This window comes from Necator americanus, chromosome II, assembly GCF_031761385.1.
Source record: "Necator americanus strain Aroian chromosome II, whole genome shotgun sequence".
NCBI classification, from domain to species: Eukaryota; Metazoa; Nematoda; class Chromadorea; order Rhabditida; family Ancylostomatidae; genus Necator; species Necator americanus.
Genome location: NC_087372.1, coordinates 20,114,029 through 20,133,609, shown reverse-complemented (window position 1 = coordinate 20,133,609; position 19,581 = coordinate 20,114,029). Strand labels below are relative to the sequence as shown.

The 19,581-nt window shown below is 42.8% G+C and overlaps 3 protein-coding genes across 5 annotated transcripts in view; 2 read left to right on the top strand and 1 right to left on the bottom strand.

The window, feature by feature from the left end:
* Positions 1-2,738: 2,738 nt before the first annotated feature.
* On the top strand, positions 2,739-4,304 carry RB195_018612 (uncharacterized protein; the record flags this gene model as incomplete). 2 transcript variants are annotated; one of them, XM_064186126.1, is made up of 4 exons in its annotated part: positions 2,739-3,099; positions 3,185-3,462; positions 3,961-4,049; positions 4,130-4,304. In XM_064186126.1, the coding sequence occupies 4 exons, from the start codon at positions 2,739-2,741 to the stop codon at positions 4,302-4,304; spliced, it is 903 nt and encodes a 300-aa protein (XP_064042006.1). The 2 variants fall into 2 exon arrangements, with proteins under 2 accessions (XP_064042006.1, XP_064042008.1); XM_064186125.1 differs by lacking the exons at positions 3,185-3,462; positions 3,961-4,049; positions 4,130-4,304 and having other exon boundaries at positions 2,739-3,131.
* Positions 3,217-3,531, top strand: RB195_018613 (uncharacterized protein; the record flags this gene model as incomplete). The annotated part of the gene is made up of 1 exon (XM_064186127.1): positions 3,217-3,531. One exon carries the CDS (start codon positions 3,217-3,219, stop codon positions 3,529-3,531), a length of 315 nt encoding a protein of 104 aa, XP_064042007.1.
* A 1,340-nt stretch (positions 4,305-5,644) lies between the features above and the next one.
* RB195_018609 (uncharacterized protein) overlaps positions 5,645-19,581 on the bottom strand; it is a gene marked incomplete at both ends in the record, with an annotated part of 29,528 nt that continues 15,591 nt past the window's right edge. The window contains 7 exons of one of the 2 annotated variants that reach the window (XM_064186121.1): positions 5,645-5,730; positions 12,807-12,903; positions 13,547-13,669; positions 13,741-13,800; positions 14,484-14,555; positions 14,636-14,722; positions 16,849-16,911. In XM_064186121.1, the coding sequence (XP_064042005.1) occupies positions 5,645-5,730; positions 12,807-12,903; positions 13,547-13,669; positions 13,741-13,800; positions 14,484-14,555; positions 14,636-14,722; positions 16,849-16,911 (588 nt within the window). Of the gene's footprint in view, positions 5,731-12,806; positions 12,904-13,546; positions 13,670-13,740; positions 13,801-14,483; positions 14,556-14,635; positions 14,723-16,848; positions 16,912-19,581 lie in introns of those variants that run through there. The other variant, XM_064186122.1, reaches the window with a different exon arrangement.

Here is a 19,581-nt window from a genome sequence, read left to right as displayed (position 1 = left end):
TACCTTCTGCAATCGTGCATTCCTAAAGGGCGCCCCTGACGACGTTGGTGTCAACTCCTCCACTGAGTTGTTGTAGTCATTACTCACAGCTATTGTGAAGCCTCCCACTTTCTTTTCACTATCACCATCGAAGTAGATGGTGCAGTCTTCGCTGCTGATTACAAGGCGTTTCTTGCAATGCAGCAAACAGTGCATTTATACATGTTGCAGTGATCGCAGTTTGTTGAAGTTTACTTGATAATGTGTGGCGCTTCAGTATGACAAAACAAGATGGTTTTGCCAGAGATTTCACACTTCCTTTTACCAGATAACCTTTCAAGTTATAGGCATTGGCACTGTGCTGAATGAAATCACCTTTTTGCAATGTATATAAATATTGGCTCGAATGAGCCTGATTTCGTTTACTTCAAGTAGGGACATCGCAAGTAAGTAGCAATCAGTCTCGCATGAATACCCTAATTCAATGATCATTCTGGATATCCGCTTTGTAATAAGTGTCAACAAGACGAAAAGAAAAGGTGCAAAATAGTGTTGACAAAAATTGACTGCAATGTCATCCAGCCCAACTGACGGAGGAGATGCTACTGATCAAAGATCTCCTTGCTGGGTTCTACGGCGACTAACGTTTTCTTCTGCGCCGTCACTAATATGACGTGGATTGAGAAAATGACACAAAATAGCATGCCCATATTAATCATAATCCGAAGATCTTATCAAGTCTGTTTAATTCCCATGTGTTGCCTCATTTTACTGAGAATACTGAGTTTCGAATTCTGTTTCCAAAGCGGTCACTGGGAGAGTCGAAAAGAAGAAGGAAAACTTTGGAAGTGTCTCTTACAATGAATTACGAGTATTGAGCAATTTACTATTATCTCCAAATAAAATGAGAGTTAAGTACTCCTACCTAATTCATGACACAGTAGAGTATTTAAGGATCTTACATTCATTTCAAAATATTGCATTTAGAAATGAGGCTAAAATCTAGTGATTACTAGTTAGCCCAGTTTTAAATTTACCAAAGAGGGAAAAAGTGTGTTTATCGTAACTTTTTCAAGTGGATTGATTAACGCCAGAAACTTTATCTTTTACACACACAATTTATGTGGCGACCAGTATATTGGCGGGTGTCCCTGCGCGGCAGTTAATAGCGTCGCCAGAGAATTGCGCTGCGTTTACCTTATGTTCCGCCCATTACATCGTCCATCTTCGGCCCTCATCGTTTAATGAGGTGCGGAACGCGCTTCACAGGATCACGCTATCTCTGGTATTGCTTCTGTATGGAGTATCGATCGCTAACGCATGGAGATACATCGAACTATTGCACACGAAATGCCGCAAATAGGAAATAGTAGTGTTTTATTTGTATAAAACAAAGAAATCGAAAATTTTACAAACTAATGCAATATCTTACGTGCATTAAACACTCTGTACGCGACTGAAGGGTGCAAGGAAGGCTGTATGGTCGCCTCCAACAAATAAGCTCCACTTGTCCAAAATGGGAGGACGCAACGTTCTCCCAAAAACTCATGGAACTAGAGGCCTGCAACCTGCCCATGGATTTTAAATTTTTATGCAAAACAGAGTAATGGAAAAGAGTCTCCTGATTCCGGACGAAAGCCTGGTACGGTAGCGCCAGACGGGGTTGCACCAGTCATGTAGGCTAACGAAACGGAAAAGGACCAGGATGACGGTCTGTACTTATAACGCCTGTAGGCTTGCATAGGATGCGGCCGTTGAAGATCTGATGAAGTAAGCCACAAAGTTTAATTACGACGTCATCGGATTGACCGAGACGAGGCGACGCCACCCACTGAATGCCGTGTATACCACTAGGGAAGAACTGTTGTTAGGAACATGCGACAGTAAAGGTGTTGGTGGAGTTGGGTCCTCGTCAACACGAGTATGGCAAAAAAATTGACTCTTTCGAAGAACTTACGCCCCGAATCGGACGTATGCAGTGAGAAGATGTTGTCCAACGCCACCTTTGACAATCTTCGTCGCTTACGCTCCAACATCAAGCAACGAAGAAGAAGTCGAAGCTCTCTATATGGACCTGGAGAATTTCTACAGAAATCATATTTTCTACAAGGTCATAATTATTACATTCGCCAAAATTGGCCCAGAATCGCTTGCCTCAACGCTAGAACATGCCGCTGAGTGTTTTTTTTCATAAACCATTCCTATTACTAACGTGCTTGGTGAGAGTTATCCATATACTCCAACGGGAACATTCGTTTAATCTCTATACAAATGTTTCATTCATATGTGTTCCAGATTAGCTCTCAAATCCAACGACACCAACTCAAATGACCCATCACACTAATCAAAGAATCCATACGTCCACCCCGAAAGAACGCCTGAAGAACTTCACATCGGAACCCGCGACCTTCAGTGAAGTGAGCAGGGAGAGAGGCTTTCCGAGCTCATCATGACGGCTAAGACCATCCTCCACTCGCTATTCCAGAAACCATCTTCTCTACGCTTTATGTGAAAGTCACCCAATGGAGGGTACCGTGATGAAACTAACCACATCATCGTCAGTAAAAGGTTTCGCCTGACGGATGCCGCTGTCGTAACAAAGTTTTATACGGGATCGGACCATCGAATCCTCGAGGAAGATTTTCTTTCACACGGAGAGGAGGAAAAACCACGAAGCTCACAAAGCACAAAGAACTCCCGAAACCATCATCGACTGGGTGCTCTTCGCTTCTTTTGTCGGCTTCTGAGAAGATACCGTCATGGGCAACATCGATGACGAATATAAACGGCTTGTAGAACATCTTCACGACTGTACGAGGAAAGTGAAGAGTTTCAAAACCACCAAGAAACGCCTGTCTCCGGAAACTCTAGAGTTGATACGTTTGTGTGGAGATGCACGAGCTACAGGCAACCAAGAACTCACCTCCAAGATCGCAACGCTTCGCAGAGAGGCGATAAAAGAAGACCTCAAAGAAAGACGAGCAGAATTGGCTTTGAGATCTGAAGTTGCAGAGGGTGAAAAGAGCATTCCCGTCGAAACTTCGCCAATCGTAAACAATAATGACTGCTCTCCGGACCCCAGATGGAACAACTACAGCATCGAGAAGGAGGATGGAGGAGGTCATTCACGGCTTCTACTCAGATCTCTTTGACAGCATACAATTGCCTCCTCACCATCTGAGGGAAGATGGACATGTCATTCCAGAGGTACTCTCTTCCGAAGTCCTACATCCCATCATGTCAGTGAAGAATCGCACTCCTCCCGGTCCCGACAGAATCAAGCCTGAACATCTGACGTACCTACATACAGTTCTCATCAACACACTGGCGATGCTCTTGACTCGTTATCTCTCGGAATGCAAGGTTCCTAAGAAATGGAAAACCAGCAAGACCGTGCTGTTGTATGAGAAGGGAGACCCACAAGACATCGGCAACTATGGCTCAATCTGCTTACTGTCTGTCATCTACAAGCTCTTCACAAGAGTAATCCTAAACAGGACAGAAAGAACATTAAATGAAGGACAGCCATGCGAGCAAGCTGGGTTTCGATGAGGGTTCAGTACCACTGGCCACATACACACGGTTTCAAAACTCACAGAGGTATTGCGAGAGTACAAGATGCAGCTGTGATTCACTTTCATCGAGTTGAAGAAAAACCTCTCTCTGGAAAACGCGATGCAATGCCCCATTCACGATCAACGGAACGAATATATCTGAATGCTCCAGCTACGTATATAATCAACATGATTTCCCGACCTAGATATACATAGCTGGGTCATTCGGATATATGTATCATATTCGGTAATATGTATCCAGCTATATGTATCTAGGTCGGAAAATGTTGATTTTGTGTCCGAGCTGGGCAGAAGGCTTAAGGAGCATTCAAGAGAACTGAGGATGTACTGAAGAGGACTAAGAACATCCGGCTCCGTGCTCGCCTATTCAACACCACCGTTCTTCCTGCTATGACCTGCGCTTCAGAAACGTGAGCGTTCCGCAAGCGGTCCGATGTTCACTCCTATGTCACCGATCAGAAACGCTACAGCAGATGCCAACGAAGGCAAAATTAGGTGAGCCGGACACGTGATGCGTTTCAATGACAATCTTTGGACCGAGTGGATACCATGCGACATCAAACGCACCGCTTTAGGACCGCCGACCTGATGGTCAGGCCTCTTTACGAAGTTCTTCAAAGAAAAATACGACGCTCTTCGAGTCCCTCACGAGAAGAAATGCCACTGGAAATACTTGAGCATGATCAGGACAGATGGAAGTACTACTGGTGCCCGTTCGAGCAAATCGATGAACAACGGGAGCAAAGGTGATACAGGTGATACAGGCGAACAAAGAACAACCACACTTAATGACAAGTGCCTGTTACCAGCCGCACCACATCCACTGGAACAATCCGTAAGACTATTTTCAATGTATATGGGTTCTGTTTTCACTACCATGAACGATTATCGAAACAGTGACCCAAGGTAGTTTGACACTTGACGGGATATACGTAGCATTATTCCAGTCATTCTCTACTTAGGCCTGTGAAGACGACGAAAAAGCCGAAACCTCAGGCAAATAAAAGTTCCCTCTAGAAACCTCGCACTATTAGGAAACAGGCAGAATATGCAGAGGTTTTTAAGACAAGAGATCTTTCGAACTGCGATCACACTTTTATCAGCGTCAATGTGATTCTAAATGAGAAAGATAGACTTCTTTGATCCTCATCCTACTTCTTTATGCGAAAGGCAGTGATGCACAATAACGAGAAGAGGAAGCAACGGATTTTATCATTTTCTTTCAAATCCAACATCGGAAACAGACCTGACAATGTCATGCAAACTCGAGTCTCGTTATGCCGAAAAAACCAGGATTGACGACTAGTGCAACTCATAATGTGAATCGTGAAACAGAAGAAAGCAAAGTTTGCAAGTATGTTATCGTATACGCTATCACCATTACAAAGACATGGACAAGCATGGTAGAGCTCAGCTCTGCAAAACTGCTGTCTTTTCCACTTAACGCAGTGAAAAACGGAACTGTATAAATATTGGTTCTTTGTATTTCTTTCTTCCCACTCTTAATATTCTGCATTCAGAGCTGCTGATGGGTATTCAGATAATCAACGCTCTACACAAAACAAATCCAGGAGTTGCCTGCGAAAAATGCCTTGAGTTCGCACTATTGCGTAACGACGCGAGATCTCACACGACAAGGTTGACGTGGAAATTTCTGGACTAGATTTCTAGGTTCTGTGCCTAACTCTTCCTATAGCCCGGACCTTCCGCCATCCAACTATCTCCTGTTTCCTTCCGTGAAGCAGCATCTGCGTGAAAAAAAAACTTCCAAATATCTCGATGACCTCATGACGTAGTCGACTTTTTATCGTTGCGGCCCCTCTGGAAGAAGGATGCTGAGACTTTGCCCACTAAGATGTTGCATCTTAGTGATAGTGGTGGCAATAACACAGTTGATCCTTGATTCGTACTAATAAAATAGGACTTTTTCAAATTTCAAGTGGGAAAAAAGACATGCAAAGATCCATTAATGAGTCTTTAGAAGACTTCTTTCAAGACAACTCTTTATTACGAATGAAACAAAAGACATAAACAACAAAACTGTTTACACAAGAAAAAAAAACATCTATATGTCAGATAAATTTCGCAGCTCAGTTGAAAGCACATAATCTTTCGAAGCTAAATGGGTTGTGCGCGCTTAGATAAATCAGCTGTTGTTTTCCTTCTTCAGTTTTTGCTGAAATTCGCAATATAAGTGACAACAATAGATTAGTGGAGATCAACATTAGTAAATACATCTACTGATATCTTGATATGAACGAATTCCAAAGATGATTACTTATTACGAGTCAATACATTAAAGGCATCACCTCACGAATCTGGGGTGGTGCTGGCTTCAGGTGGATTATGCCTATACGAAATCGTAGATTATGGAGAGGAGGGTGATTCCGTCCATTTCTTTCTAATTGCCGTAAAAAACGGCTTGGAAGATACGGCTTCAAGCGTTCCGGCGCGTTTTTTTTTTACGGCAATTAGGAAGAAATGGACGGAATCACCCTCCTCTCCATAATCTACGCCTCTGCAGATTAACTCTCCACCTGAAATCATCCCACACAGCATCAATCATCCCCACAGCAAAAATAGATTATGGATTACAGGTCAAAATTATCGTGAACTCCCTCACGTCTTAAGAATAAGATGGTCACCAGGGATCCATTATCCTTCGAATCGGTTCGTCAGCTTTTAGGACAATCGTTCAATCAGACTTCACTAATATTACGGGTTAGGGCATCACGAAACTGACCATGTTGGAATCTCAACACGAACAGATAAAGGTGAAACTGTGGTTAACGGCTGCGAGTGTGATCACACTCAATTCTCCCTAATATTCCAGGAGAAGACGTGAAAAACACCTTTGGTTGCACTTGTTCCTCCGGCGGCGGGTAAAGATCAGTGTATATGATAACGGGCTTATTCTGTCGCGTGCATTTTCATGTGTAACGAAATTCAAGAAAGAAAGAAGAAAGCAGTAAGACAAATACAACGACGTCGGATTGGTGCGCCGGCGCCACAAATTATTAAAATGCGCATGTGCATTCCTCTCCAAGTTCTCCTTATCAGGTTGTCAACATCCTTCCTCCAGAAATTGGAGTCACGCTTCCAAACACCTGCTTAACTAGTAGCTAACAGTTTACGTGATATGACGTGGATCCTTATATTTATCAGTACGATGATGAGATTCACTTATCATTTCTTGTTAGCGCATTCACATTCATTCTGTAGTAATTGTTGGGAAAAAGGAGAGAAACTCATACTTCGAATGATGTTTCCAAATTGTGGCGATATCGAAGGAGCATAGGCGCAAAATCAAGTTCCTTAAATGCTCTCCAAATGTGGTACTCACGCATTTAAGAAGAAGGTGGAAATATCATTTCATTTCATCACCATTTCATAAATCCTTTAAAAAAACGAAGACGTCGCTAGAAAAAATACAAATTTAGGTTTGCAGAAAATGTCACTACTTTTAATTTCTATTGATCGTTTTAGGTGAGTGGAGGGAGCACACAAGAAGTCGGCGGCGTTCGGCGTTAGCCGGACGTCAATTAGTGCATATGTTTGAAAAGCAGTGTTAGTAAAGCAAGAGTGCGGCGGGGACGGCAGCTTGCGCTGGTTAAGTAAATTAAGAAAAAGTAAAATGGCTCCCTTATATTATCAGTTAAGCTAGGAAATAATTCACGACCTACAGAACAGTTTTGGTAAATCACGTACATTCATTGTAATTTTAAGATGGAAATCTTGCTGGAATATTCCCAGTTTTCTACGGGAAAATTTCGTGTAACTAATGTGTCAGAAGAATAAATAATTAGGGATAGAGCGCATCCCAAGAAGGTTCACCATCGACGCTGCCCAGATATTTCTTTTTCTCATATTTCACGTTACGATTTCTTTTTCTTCTTGAAGGTTAGAGACCTGAGACCACATCACTTACTAAGATACTTAGCTGGCTCGTCTTCCCTGAACGTGCGGACGCAACATCTTTTCCTCTCATTTGGTTACTTCGCAATTGTCATCCAACATGTTCTCAAATTCGTTAGTGACGCTGACAAGGTCCTTCAGCCGTATCCACCTCAGCTCTCAGCTGGTCACTCCACTCTACCGTTCTTTTTGTTGATCTAGAGTCGATTCCTCTTATAATCTGACCGGCCCACCTACGTTTTGCTTCCGATATATGTTCTGTTGGGTCGTGAAGACGGGACAATGCTCTCAAGTCGGAGCTGCGGAGATCGGCTGGTGTAGGTGTCTGCGCAGGTTAAACTTTAGAAGACATCTATCAAGGATTCTGTAGGTGGTGAGCAGCATCCTAGAATGGTGTGGTGGTGTCTGCCTGCGTCTCCGATGCGTAACAGAGCGCTGAAAGAACTGTCGAGTCGAACAGATTGGCACGGTGATTTTGCTCCGTCCGTTGATGTATGCGAATGCTGCCCCCGCTGCTCTCATCCCTCTATTCAGTTCCTTCTTGAAGTCATTCTCCGTAGTCATAGAACGTCCAAAGAAAACGTATGAGAGAGTTTCCACGATTTAGGACGTTTGGAATTTGGACGTTTCTGTCAAGTTGTACTCCTCCGTCCTTACAGTAAACGTTCTTCATGAACTGTGTATTCCTTCTATTTATTCGCAGTCCTATCCTCTTCCCTGCTTCGTTCAATTCGTTGAGCATCGTTTCTGCTTCATTGGTACTGCTCGAGAAGAGAACGATGTCGTCCGCGAAACGAAGGTTCGAGAGAAATCTTCCATCAACACGTATGAACCTTTCCTCCCAAGAAAGTAATTTCATTATCCAATGTAATGCAACCGTAAACAGCTTCGGCGATCAACTATCACCTTGACGTACCCCCTTTCCAAGGGTATGGTGAGGAGGGGGTGGAAAAGCTGTTTCCTAATAGTGCATCGATCGTAGCAATTAGCTAATATTCTCACATACGCTGACAGTTTTTTAAGTTTAAAGTTTCTGGCGTTAATCAATCCGCTTGGGATGCGCCCCCACGTTCACTTCAATTCAGAATCGTTTGAGGCTTACGAACGTGTAACTGGCCTATACAATGACTTGCGGTGGCTAGTCGATGTGTCAAGTCAGTGTTTTTATTATCAAAGACAAGTCAGGTACCAATTTATCGACCCCGGAGGGATGAAAGGCTTGGTGAGCACTAGGGCGGATTCGAACCTCCGATCGATCGTGCAGGAAGCGGAACCTCTAACCGCTACACTACACCCGCGCTGACAGTATCGCATTCTTTTCTACGCTGTCGAATGCTTTCTCATAGTCGACGAAGGTTAGAACAAGGGGCAGGCAGTATCCCCGGTAAAGTTCTATAACCCTTGACACTGTCCCGATGTGATCCATTCAACTTGAACCCTTTACGAAAGGTCCTCTAGGCCACTTGAAGCCACTTGAGGCCCGTTTATTGAAGATAAGAACGGTTCGCGAGACCTTCTAATGGTCTCAAACCCTTTCTTTCTGAAGATAGGACATCATGTGCACTTCTAGAATTAGATGAAGCAGATGGCCAATAGCCCGAGGAATCCTGCATACATAAAATCAGGTGGTGGGGGGGGGAAGTGTGCCTAGTTTTATGCTCTTGATCGCAACTTGAACTTCCGAAGAGAGAATCTGAGGAAGCAGCGTCACCAGTGGGGATGATTGGGCGTGACGCAGAAACTGATGAACGGAAAAGGTTCGAGTAGAACTTTTACGTAATGATTTCCGTCTCACGACGAGAAGAGATGCGAATCCAGCCTGTCTTGAATGCGTGTAACGGGAGTCCCCGCGGAATGTCGAGCATGTCGCGATCATGCCTCGGGAGAGGAATTAACGATGGTGTGTAACCTAAAGAGATTCACCTTTATTGCTACCTGAATAGCTGACTCTGCTTACCTACCGCTAATCATACGCCGCATCATCGGCCAGGGTATAATTAACGAGCTACTGAACTGTTTTGGAAAATCAGACATATCCACTGAAATATTGTGATACGAGGTGAACTTGTAATATCAGAAGCAAGAGAAATCCTCATGCGAAATACGAGATAAGAGTGTATCTAATAGCTTCAAATTATGTATATGAGAATTTTAGTTAAAAACGGAACATTCCAGCTTTCAAAAGTAAAGAGAATGAGCATCATAGTTATACTGTAAATTCCAAGCTTTTTTTGTAGCTACTTTTTTGTAGCCTAATTTATTTCCGAACAGAAGCACCTTTTGTACCTCTGACCTCGTGGAACTTACAGAAGGAAGAGTTATTTAAACAGAACACCATACAAAATGGCATGTTCTTTTAACTACGTTATTCTTTAACTTATTCGGTAATTTCGACAACTCACATCACTCTTTACATTTTTCCTTATAACTGCGCAGTTCTTTGCGTCTCTATGGCCAGAAGAACATCTAGGACGATTGTCTGTGTCTCTATGAACGAATGGAGCGCGACCTCGTCGAGGTATGTTCCCGTATCCCCCAGCATAATCACTGGATATGTAATATTTCGGAGGTATTCGTGGAAAATACGCCGGCGCACTCTTTACCGTTCCCCGTCCTTCCCCAGCAAGGCTGTTAGCGGAATATCATATTCGCGGCGGTCCCTGTGGCAATTCTTTAGACTCTCCTTTGTGCTGCTTCCAGAATCTTCCTCTGCCCGTACTTCCAAAGATCCTCATGCAGGGCCCTTCTGCAGTTAGTGTTTGCTACAAGCTCCCAGTCAACTTGGGCTAAGAAATCCTTGAGTATGCAATCGTCGCATACGATCTCTTTTCTCCTTCGCTGCCGATAGCAGACGTTATCCTCCATCGCGCGCCTAAGTCGTATTTTCGCACGAAGGAGACGGTGATCAAAATTAGTACAGAAGGATGATACTACTGAGGCGTCATGTAGACAAAAAAAAAACACAAAAAATGGTGGGAAAAGGGAGTTGGGGAAAGAAAGTTCTGACCACCTTCTCTTTCGTCTTTTTACCCCCACCTCCGGTTGGTAAGTATATGGTCGATCTCCGAGTATATAGTCGAGCCATTGGGCGATTCCCATGTCCACCGACGATGATCTTTCTCCATGAAAAGAAAATTTCCATGAAACAGGCGACAGGTACAACACCCCGGTGAGACGGTTGCCGTTTTCATTCCGGCCCTCCAGTCCAAATCTTCCGATCCTATATTCTTCTTCTGTGGCCTTCTCGAATTTTGCGTTGAAATCTCCGATAACGAATTTATAGGACTTCTCGTTATAGATTTCGCTACATTTCGCGACGAACTTTCTCTCCATGAATGACGAGAGTGCCGTTATTCATCTGTCGTACGTTCATCTGCTCTTGGTCTCATCCAAAGCAATCATGTGGAATTTAATGAGCTCTGCAGCCTTGAGGAGGGCATATAGGTCTGTGAACACTGTTCTCACTTTGCAAGCACGCACAGTCTGAGACAGTCTATGGCGATTCGTGCGTCCTGACAACTCAAGATTTGATCGCCTCTCAGCGGTCGTCATACCGTCCGACGTCTGAGATGGCAGGGGCCAGTGTACAGGGCATTGAGGCAGTGTGTATGCTACAGTGGCTAGCAGACTTCCCCCATACCAGCCCTACCATGTTGAATTTAGTTTTCACAACAGTTCTTCGCCACCCTACATGGATCAAGAAGCCATCTTGCGACATTTTGCCAAGACGGTTGTGAATTTTAGCAGTGGTTCACTGTTAGTTCGCTTCCGATTCAGAGAAGTCGGAATGTCATAGGTGTCAAACTCCATCTCAGCTTGGGAGACACTTTTAAAGGATGTATCCCCGCTCTGCATCGCAGTTTCACGCCCACATTCACTTCAACACCACTGAGGCGGTAAACCGTTGTGCAGGGTGACAATGTTACACCATAATATTTCTCTCAAAAGTAACGGGGATGAGGATTGTCGTCATTCTGTAAATTCGGAATTTTTTGTAGCCTAATCTGTTCCCATATAAAATTTACGAAAAATATTGGGAGTTTTGAAACAGATGAATGAAAAGAAATAATAAATAGTTGGTCGTGTGGATGGGAAATACATGTTTTAGTGACGGTGTGTATAACCGACCCCTTGAAAGAGTCCATTTCAATGGATTTCTGAACTCGCAAGAAAGATGCAAGCAGGATTCGATCCTTCACGTTCACTAGACCACCATACTTTCTAATATCTTATTCAGAATTAAGTACATACATTGACAGTAATTATGAGTCCACTCTACTCTCTAACACTGCATTCTCGTAATTTTAATTTTTCTGCTTGTTGCTCTACTTGGTTTAATGATTTCGATAACTCTCGCTAAGAATCTTTCTCTTTGTATCTCCTGGTAACTGTGTAGTTCTAAGCGCCTCCACAACCAAGAAAACATCTATGACGATTGCTTGGTCTCGATGAAGAGTGTGACTTTGCCGAGCCATATCCACTAGATACATTTCTTGGAGACACTCGTAGAAAACTACGGTAACCTCTTTACTATTCCACTCTTTACTATTCTTTCTTATGATGCAGCTTATTACAAACAGTAGCAACCGGTAACGCGTCAGCTAACATGCAGATTGAGGAAATCTGCTGTTTATTTGAGTTATATAAGTTGGAATGCGGACATTACACTAAGATGAAATTGCGTACGCGTAATGAGTTGCTTAAAGGCATCACGAATCTGAGGTGGTACGGATTTCAGGTGGAGTATTCGTACACGGGATCGTAGATTATGGAGAGAAAGGTGTCTTCTTAATTGCCGTAAAAAAACGGCCCGCAAGATACGGCTTCGAGCGTGCCGGAGCGCTAATTTCTACGAGTTCGATTGGAGCGCGCCAGCCTTGTGACGCGCAGCATCTTCCGGGCCATTTTTACGGCAATTAGGAAAAAATAGACGGAATCACACTTCTCTCCATAATCTACTACGTCGTATACGAATACTCCACCTGAAATCAATACCACCTCAGATTCGTGGGGTGATGCCTTTGAGGACATCGATACAATAAAAGCATTTGGAAGGACACTTTGCAAATGTCCTGACATTCCTGACATACGTTATCCACTAACAGCAAAGGCTAGTGGATAAGGTATGTCAGGAAACTCACCTTTTGCTGGATTACTAAGTGGAATTATGCGTTATCATGCTCATATTCGTAAACTGTCCCCCTATCTCTATCCAATCTTAGTGAGATCCCAATATCGTCAATTTTGTGATATGCTGCATTTAGGAAAAAGATTCTTTTACTGCTGGAAGAATTTTGCGTTGAACCGACCAAGAACTGAGAATAATCGAACAAATACCTTTCTCATTGGTGATCCATCTTCTGTCATGGTAATATTGATAGATATTATTAATTTCGTCCTTTGTGTACTGCTTTACCTCTATCGGTATAAAGGGCTGAAAAGTATCCTGTAAGTAGCTTATATTGAGTTGGCACATGATTTCAGGCAGTTTTATAGAGATTTTGTGTAGTACATTTCTTAAAATCATTTAGCAAAAAACCGATCTACAGCTTTGAATCTTCTCTAGCAAATACCTGTTTAATGGTTCTGATTTCATTATAAAGTTGGCTGAATACTAAAATTAATGGAATCTTAGGTTTAGAAAAGAACACTTAGACAGACCACCATCATTATCAGCTTTCGCTCGAGTTCAATCGAAAAGTAAAACCAGCAGAAGCGGCCAGAAATATTTGGAATGATTGGGGAGAAGTCATCATTGATGACGGGAAGGTATTGCTTTCTTCCTCACTTTAAATAACGCATTTTTGAAGGTTGTACTTTTCAAGTTTTAAAAAAGCCTTCCAAAAAGCGAAAAACCAACTATGACTATTCATTTCAGTGCATAATTGGCTTATTTGTAATTCAGTACAAAAACGTTAGGGAAGCATTTGATGTGAAAAATTCAGCGCTATATAATTTGCAAGAAAGGTAAAGGAAAGAATTTTGTCCAATAAAAAAAAGACCGAAACAGAACGGAATAAAATGATTAATAGATTACTTTATATCAGTGGTAGACACCAACGACGGTAACGTCAGACCTCAATGAAATAGAAACCGTTTTCACCAAACAGCTCAAGGGGGGTGTGGTGCGACAATGTAACCTGGTCCCTAGCATCCGCCACCTCTTTCTTGTCAGCCACCAGAAGTATACATCCATTTTTCTATAAAAAAATAAGAATGTTATTACAACGTCGTCAGCATTGCTTCTCGTATAAGCTTCCAACAAGCTTACCCAACGTGATGAAATCAAGTTTCTGAAGTGGTTCACAAGTGTGAGGTCTACAGGAGCGGCCTGAAGATGTCGTCATCAAATAATAGTACTAGGTGAAGTAAAAAGTACTGAGCTTTTTCGCTATATGTCTTCAGCGAACCGAATCTGACGTGATTTGAAAGTGACATTAGGGAACGAAAACCGAAAAAAGATCGTGCTCCAATCTGGGTGAGAGGGCCCAAATGATTGCCAATCCCGGATTAATGGCCAAGACAGTCTTGTTGGGTGTTTGGTGGGATTGAAATAGAATCATCCACTATGGGCTCCTCCCATCGAGCCATGAACTTAGTTCGGACCTCATCTTTATCGACGCGTCAGAAGTCCGAAAGCTTGAATGGGTGGTTTTACCGTATAATCTAGACCTAGTACCAAGGAACTATCAGCTTTCCAAGTGTTTGCAAAATTTTCCTACAAAAAAACTGTCCTCAGGAGGGTTGCGAAAATGAGGTGGCCAAGCTTTTTGCGAGTAAGGATGAGGACTTCTTCAGAAGCGGAATTATAAAATTGCCACGAAAATTCAAGATAAAAGTTATGGAACAAAACAGGGCATATTTGATATAAATCGGTTCATCCTAACTATGTTAATTTCATCATCGAAATAAAGCGAAAAAAACGCCCAGAACTTTTTACTTCACCTAATAGTATGGTACTGTAATTTACTTAAATCTAGTTCTAAACATAAACATGAAGAAAAAGAAACCCACAAAACTTCTGTCTGCCTTTTTGACCAGTGTTTTGCCCCATAATGAATTGGCATCGTCAACAGCAACGAAGAGCTGGAACACAAATTGTAAGCTTGGAAATTATGTTTACTATTCTCCAGAAAGTTACTGAAAAGGAATTTCTCCTAACCAACCTTAATAGAACCGACAGTAGAGTGTCTGCTCAATTCACGGAACAGCCCACCAACACAATCACTAGCAAGAAAGGGAGCAGAAACACCCTGAAATAAAATTAAACAACTATTAAATTAATTATTAACTGTTAAATTCAACAGCCTATTCCCGCTTAAGGACCAGAGAAGTCTTTTACGTTGACTATTTATATTTTGAGTATCGGATCAAATCTTGTTTAATGTTCATAGTCTATTATCAGGAATTGTTGACCTCTTCCAAATACCATATCAGAAAACCGAAAAAACCGTAGGACGTTTCGACCAGAAGGAAACTAAACTTGTATCTACAACTGCTTAGCTGTCAAACCCTACTGCGGTCTGATCTGATCGCTGTAGGGTTTGACAGCAAAGCTGTTCTTATGTACCCTTTGGGGTCCTATATATACACGCCCCTATATTACCTTTCTGCATGTTTAAAATTTCTATTAACTGGATTTGAAGCACATTTGAGCAGGTTCAAAAGCAAGAGAACGTGGAATAAGTTACACACATGGAAGTTTGCAGTTTTCTCTAATTCACTTGTGAAGAATGGTTTGGTTGGGTTGAGGATGCGCTCAACCCAACCAAACCATTCTTCACAAAGAGCATCACCCCACGAATCTGGGGTGGTATGGGTTCGAGGCGCGTAATGCCTATACGGGGGTCGTAGATTGTGGGGAAGAGGGTGATTCCGTTCTTCTCTTCCTGTATCAGTGTAACTAGACGACCGCGGGACGCTGTTTCTTACGACGGCTTCTGCTGGAGCGCACCACCTTTGCGTCCTCCCGCCTGCGATTCGTCTAAAACTCATTTGAACGAGTCGCAGGCGGGGCGCAAACGTTGCTCATTGCTACAGAAGCCGTCATAAGAAACAGCACTCCGGGGTTCATTCACATCTACGACCCCCATATAGGCATTACCCGCCTCAAATCCATACCACCCCAGATTCGTGGGATAATGCCTTTAAGTAGTAATTGTTCACATGAAAATAAGAGATGATATAGTTGAGCAGTTGTGTGTACGAAAATAACGTCTCGCAACTCGGTTGTTTTGTCTGTTCTCTTTCCCTCACTAACAAAACGAACTTCTTGCTCCTTGGTTTCGTGACTAGAATACTAATGGCATTTAATTTCGTTTTTCGCTTGGCTCTTTGGACGATCCAGAGATCTATAAATTTGTACTAAATACTGTTGTAAGGAAGAGTAACACGAGAAATTCATTAACAATGTAGTCAAGGTGCGTATAAAGCAAGTTCACAGACGACGAGAACAAGGTAAGTGAGGAAACTCATTTTTGCTTAAGAAAACAAGGTTTGTTTTTTGAGATTTGACACGAGAGTGCGGGGACGACATATTCGAAGGTATTGATTAGTCAGCTAAAACAACCGTCACATGAACCTGCACTACTACCAAGAGATGGGGTGGTGACTAGCTAGTAAAAAATAAATAGGAATTTGTAGCCTTTAAATCTTCTTCTTTCTTCTTCCGCGGTGGACGTGAAAAGAGCCCTGTGGAAGGTAGCGTAATGGTACAGCGTCAACATCATCAGAAAAATATTAAATGGCGAATTTCAGTGTCATAGCAATATTGCATTATAAACAAGGGGGAGGGGGGGGCAGAAATCCAATCCCTACAAATCTTTGAGGAGATGGCCTGAAATCAGAAGAAAGGGCTTGTCTTGCAGCGTATCACGAAATTGACGCGGTACGGAAACCTCAGAGAAAACGTAGAGTTCCGGTTGTAGATTACGGAAACGAACATGACTCCACTTATCTTCCTCCAATAAGTCGTGAAAAAAGACGATGAAGACGGCATTCTTTCCTGAGAAATCAGTTCCTATGCGTCACCCTTGTGCACGCGCCGCGTCCGCTAGTGAGTGGTCGAAAATGAATGAGGTTTCCCTGCAGCCAGTTAAAGCAAACCAATGATTAGGTCGATGAGAAAGCGTGTGAAAGTGTGAGCGTTCTAACGTACCTCTACGAAACTAAAGCGGTTCCCATGCCGTTTCTTACGACTACGGGGAATTGAGCGAACTCTCGCCCGCTCCTGCAAACTACAATCTGAACTCTATGTTTTCCTTGGGGGTTTCCGTAACACACCAATTTCCTGATACGCAGCCATTAACCCAGTTGAAACAACTATGACATCGAGAACGAAGTGGAATAGCTCAGTCATGACTTTATTCCAATATCTCACCACATCCACTTGCTTCCTCACCATCATAGGAAAGATGGAGATGTCATTGTCGGAGTTCTCCATTTTCGACACTTCAGTCGGTAAAGAGTTGTGTCTCACCTGTCTCGAGTCAGCGTGGATCTACACGCAAAACAGGTAATCATGGACTTACGTTCGAGCTTATTGTGGGTTTGTAGGGTCGATAAAAAAAGACATTAAAGAGAAAAGAGCAACAGTATTTGTTGGCAGAGGCGGAAATAGTATGCGCTTCGTCCGTTGGAACTTCGCCAGTGATAAGACAAAGATCAATGCACTCCCGAAATATAGCTCCAACTACACCCAACTATACCCACAAGAAGAAAAAAAAGTCATTCACTAGTTTTATTGTGATATCTTCGACAGGGGCAGATGTAGCGCAGTCGGATAGAGATTCTGCTGCCTGGATGCTCGATCGGAGGTTCGAATCCGTTCTAGTGCTCACAACGCCCTTCATCCCTCCGTGATCGATAAACTAATACCAGCTTTGTCTGTTAGGATTGTTAGGATAAAAACACTGACTTGACACATGAATATGGAATAGTGGCGAACAGATTGATTCCGTGCGAACTCTCGCAGAAGATCGACAAGGTTGGGCAGAGCTATGTTCAAGGACGGCACATCTCGACGAAGATGCGGGTATTCCTGATATTTCATCGGCGTGGAGCGCGTTGGGAAGACGGCCTCGATGAGGAGAGTCGAAAGCAGCTTCAAAGTACAGAAAGGCTAAATGCATTGGCTTTGAATATCACTGCCATATTTCAATCACGTAGTGTAGCGGTTAGAGGTTCCGCTTCCTGCACGATCGATAGGAAGTTGAATCCGTCCTGGTGCTCACCAAGCCTTTCATCCCTCCGGAGTCGATAAATTGGTACCAGACTTGTCTGGGATAATAAAAACACTGACTTGACACATCGGCTAGCCCCCGCAAGTCATTATATAGACCAGTTACACATTCGAAACCATACACACACAAATCTCAAACGATTCTGAAATGAAGTGAAATGGGGTGGTGCATCCCAAGCGGATTGATCGACGCCAGGCACTTTATCTTTTACTTATCTTCGACAGCTTTATCCACTTGCCACTTCAGTATCTGGTGGAAGATGGGCATGTAATTCCAAATTCCTACAAGACACCATGGCGGTGGGGCATCGTACTAAATCCAGTCTCCGGAAAAGCAAGTCTACGCATTAGAAAAACCTACCGCCCGTTCACGTCTGCAAATTAGCGAAGTTATTCGTTCGTTACCTGTAGGGATGCAAACTTCAAAACAGATGAAAGACCGTTATATGGTGTTTTACAAAAAAAGGTTCCGCAGGATGACGATAACTATGGCTGAATCTACTTGTTCTCTGTCATCTACAAACTCTTTACAGAATGGGCCTCAACCGAACCGTAAAAATGACTGAAGAAATGAAATGAAGGTTAGCCATGCGAAATCCGAGAAGTATTCAGCACGACTAACCACATACGCACTGTTTCGAAACTTAACAAGTATCGAGAATACAAAATGCCGCTGGGTTTCATCTCCATCGACTGAAAGAAGGCCCTCGAGGTCATGAAAGCTTTGAACAATCAGGATGTCTCTACTCAGTACATGAAGAGGGATGTACAGTAAACTGACAACCGAAATTTCACCATTCTATGAAAAACATTAGCATTTATGTAAATGGAGGGATCAATAGGGCGATACAATCCCACCAAAAATATTATGTATCACAGTCGAGAAAGGAATGCAAAATTGGGATAGGGTAACATGAAATTGAAAGCTGCTGGTCTTGAACTACACCATGTTCGCCTGGTTAAAGACATCGTTCAAATATTTTTCATCGTCACCCACAAAGAACGAATGCAGAATTCGACAAGACGTGCGTAAAGATTTTTCTTCAGCTGAATCCGCAAACGACTATGCTCATGAAGAACGGTTGTATCTCAGATGTGGCATTCATGCCGAACGGACAGAATGGACCAGATAGTTATGTATAAGTTGGGAAATGAACATGGCGAACGATCTGACATCCGTGATGGAAAGCGGGAAACGACCTGGGAAGAATATAGAGGGACGTATAGTGAAAACGACTAAGAACGCTCGCTCCCGTCCTCCTCTATAACAACATCATACTTGCTACTGCTTTGAAAAATGGAAAATACATTGAGCGTCATTGAACGCTCAATCAAAAGAATGACGATAAGAGCATCTTATCTCACACATAGATATTCAAATTTCTTTCTTACGCCAGCGATGTAAGGTAAGATTTTATGAGTTTTCCAAGCAAAGTGGGAACAAAGCGAGCAGAACACATGATGCATCTTGATCGCTGACGATAGCTGTTGGACCTGAGCAATGAGTGGGTTCAACGCGACTTTAAATGGGCCGACCTGCTCAAATTTCTTCAAGAATTTCTCTGAAGAAATTCGATTCTCTTCGCGCCATTCGCAAAAGGAGAACCCTTTGAGCTACTTTTGTATGCGATCGGGACAAATGAAAGAGTTACTGGTGCTTATTCAATCAATCAGTTCAAAGAACAACGCGAGTTAAACTAATAAAGGTAATCAAGTTCAATCCCTTCAGTGTTTGTGACCGGATACTTATTGTAGTATTGAGGATCAGGTTTTCAAGCCTACTGCGCTGACAGTATCAGATCTAATCAGGTGTACCAAAAGTAAGAACCGAGATTAAGTTTTATTAAAGATTAAGTTTTGCCATTATTATGA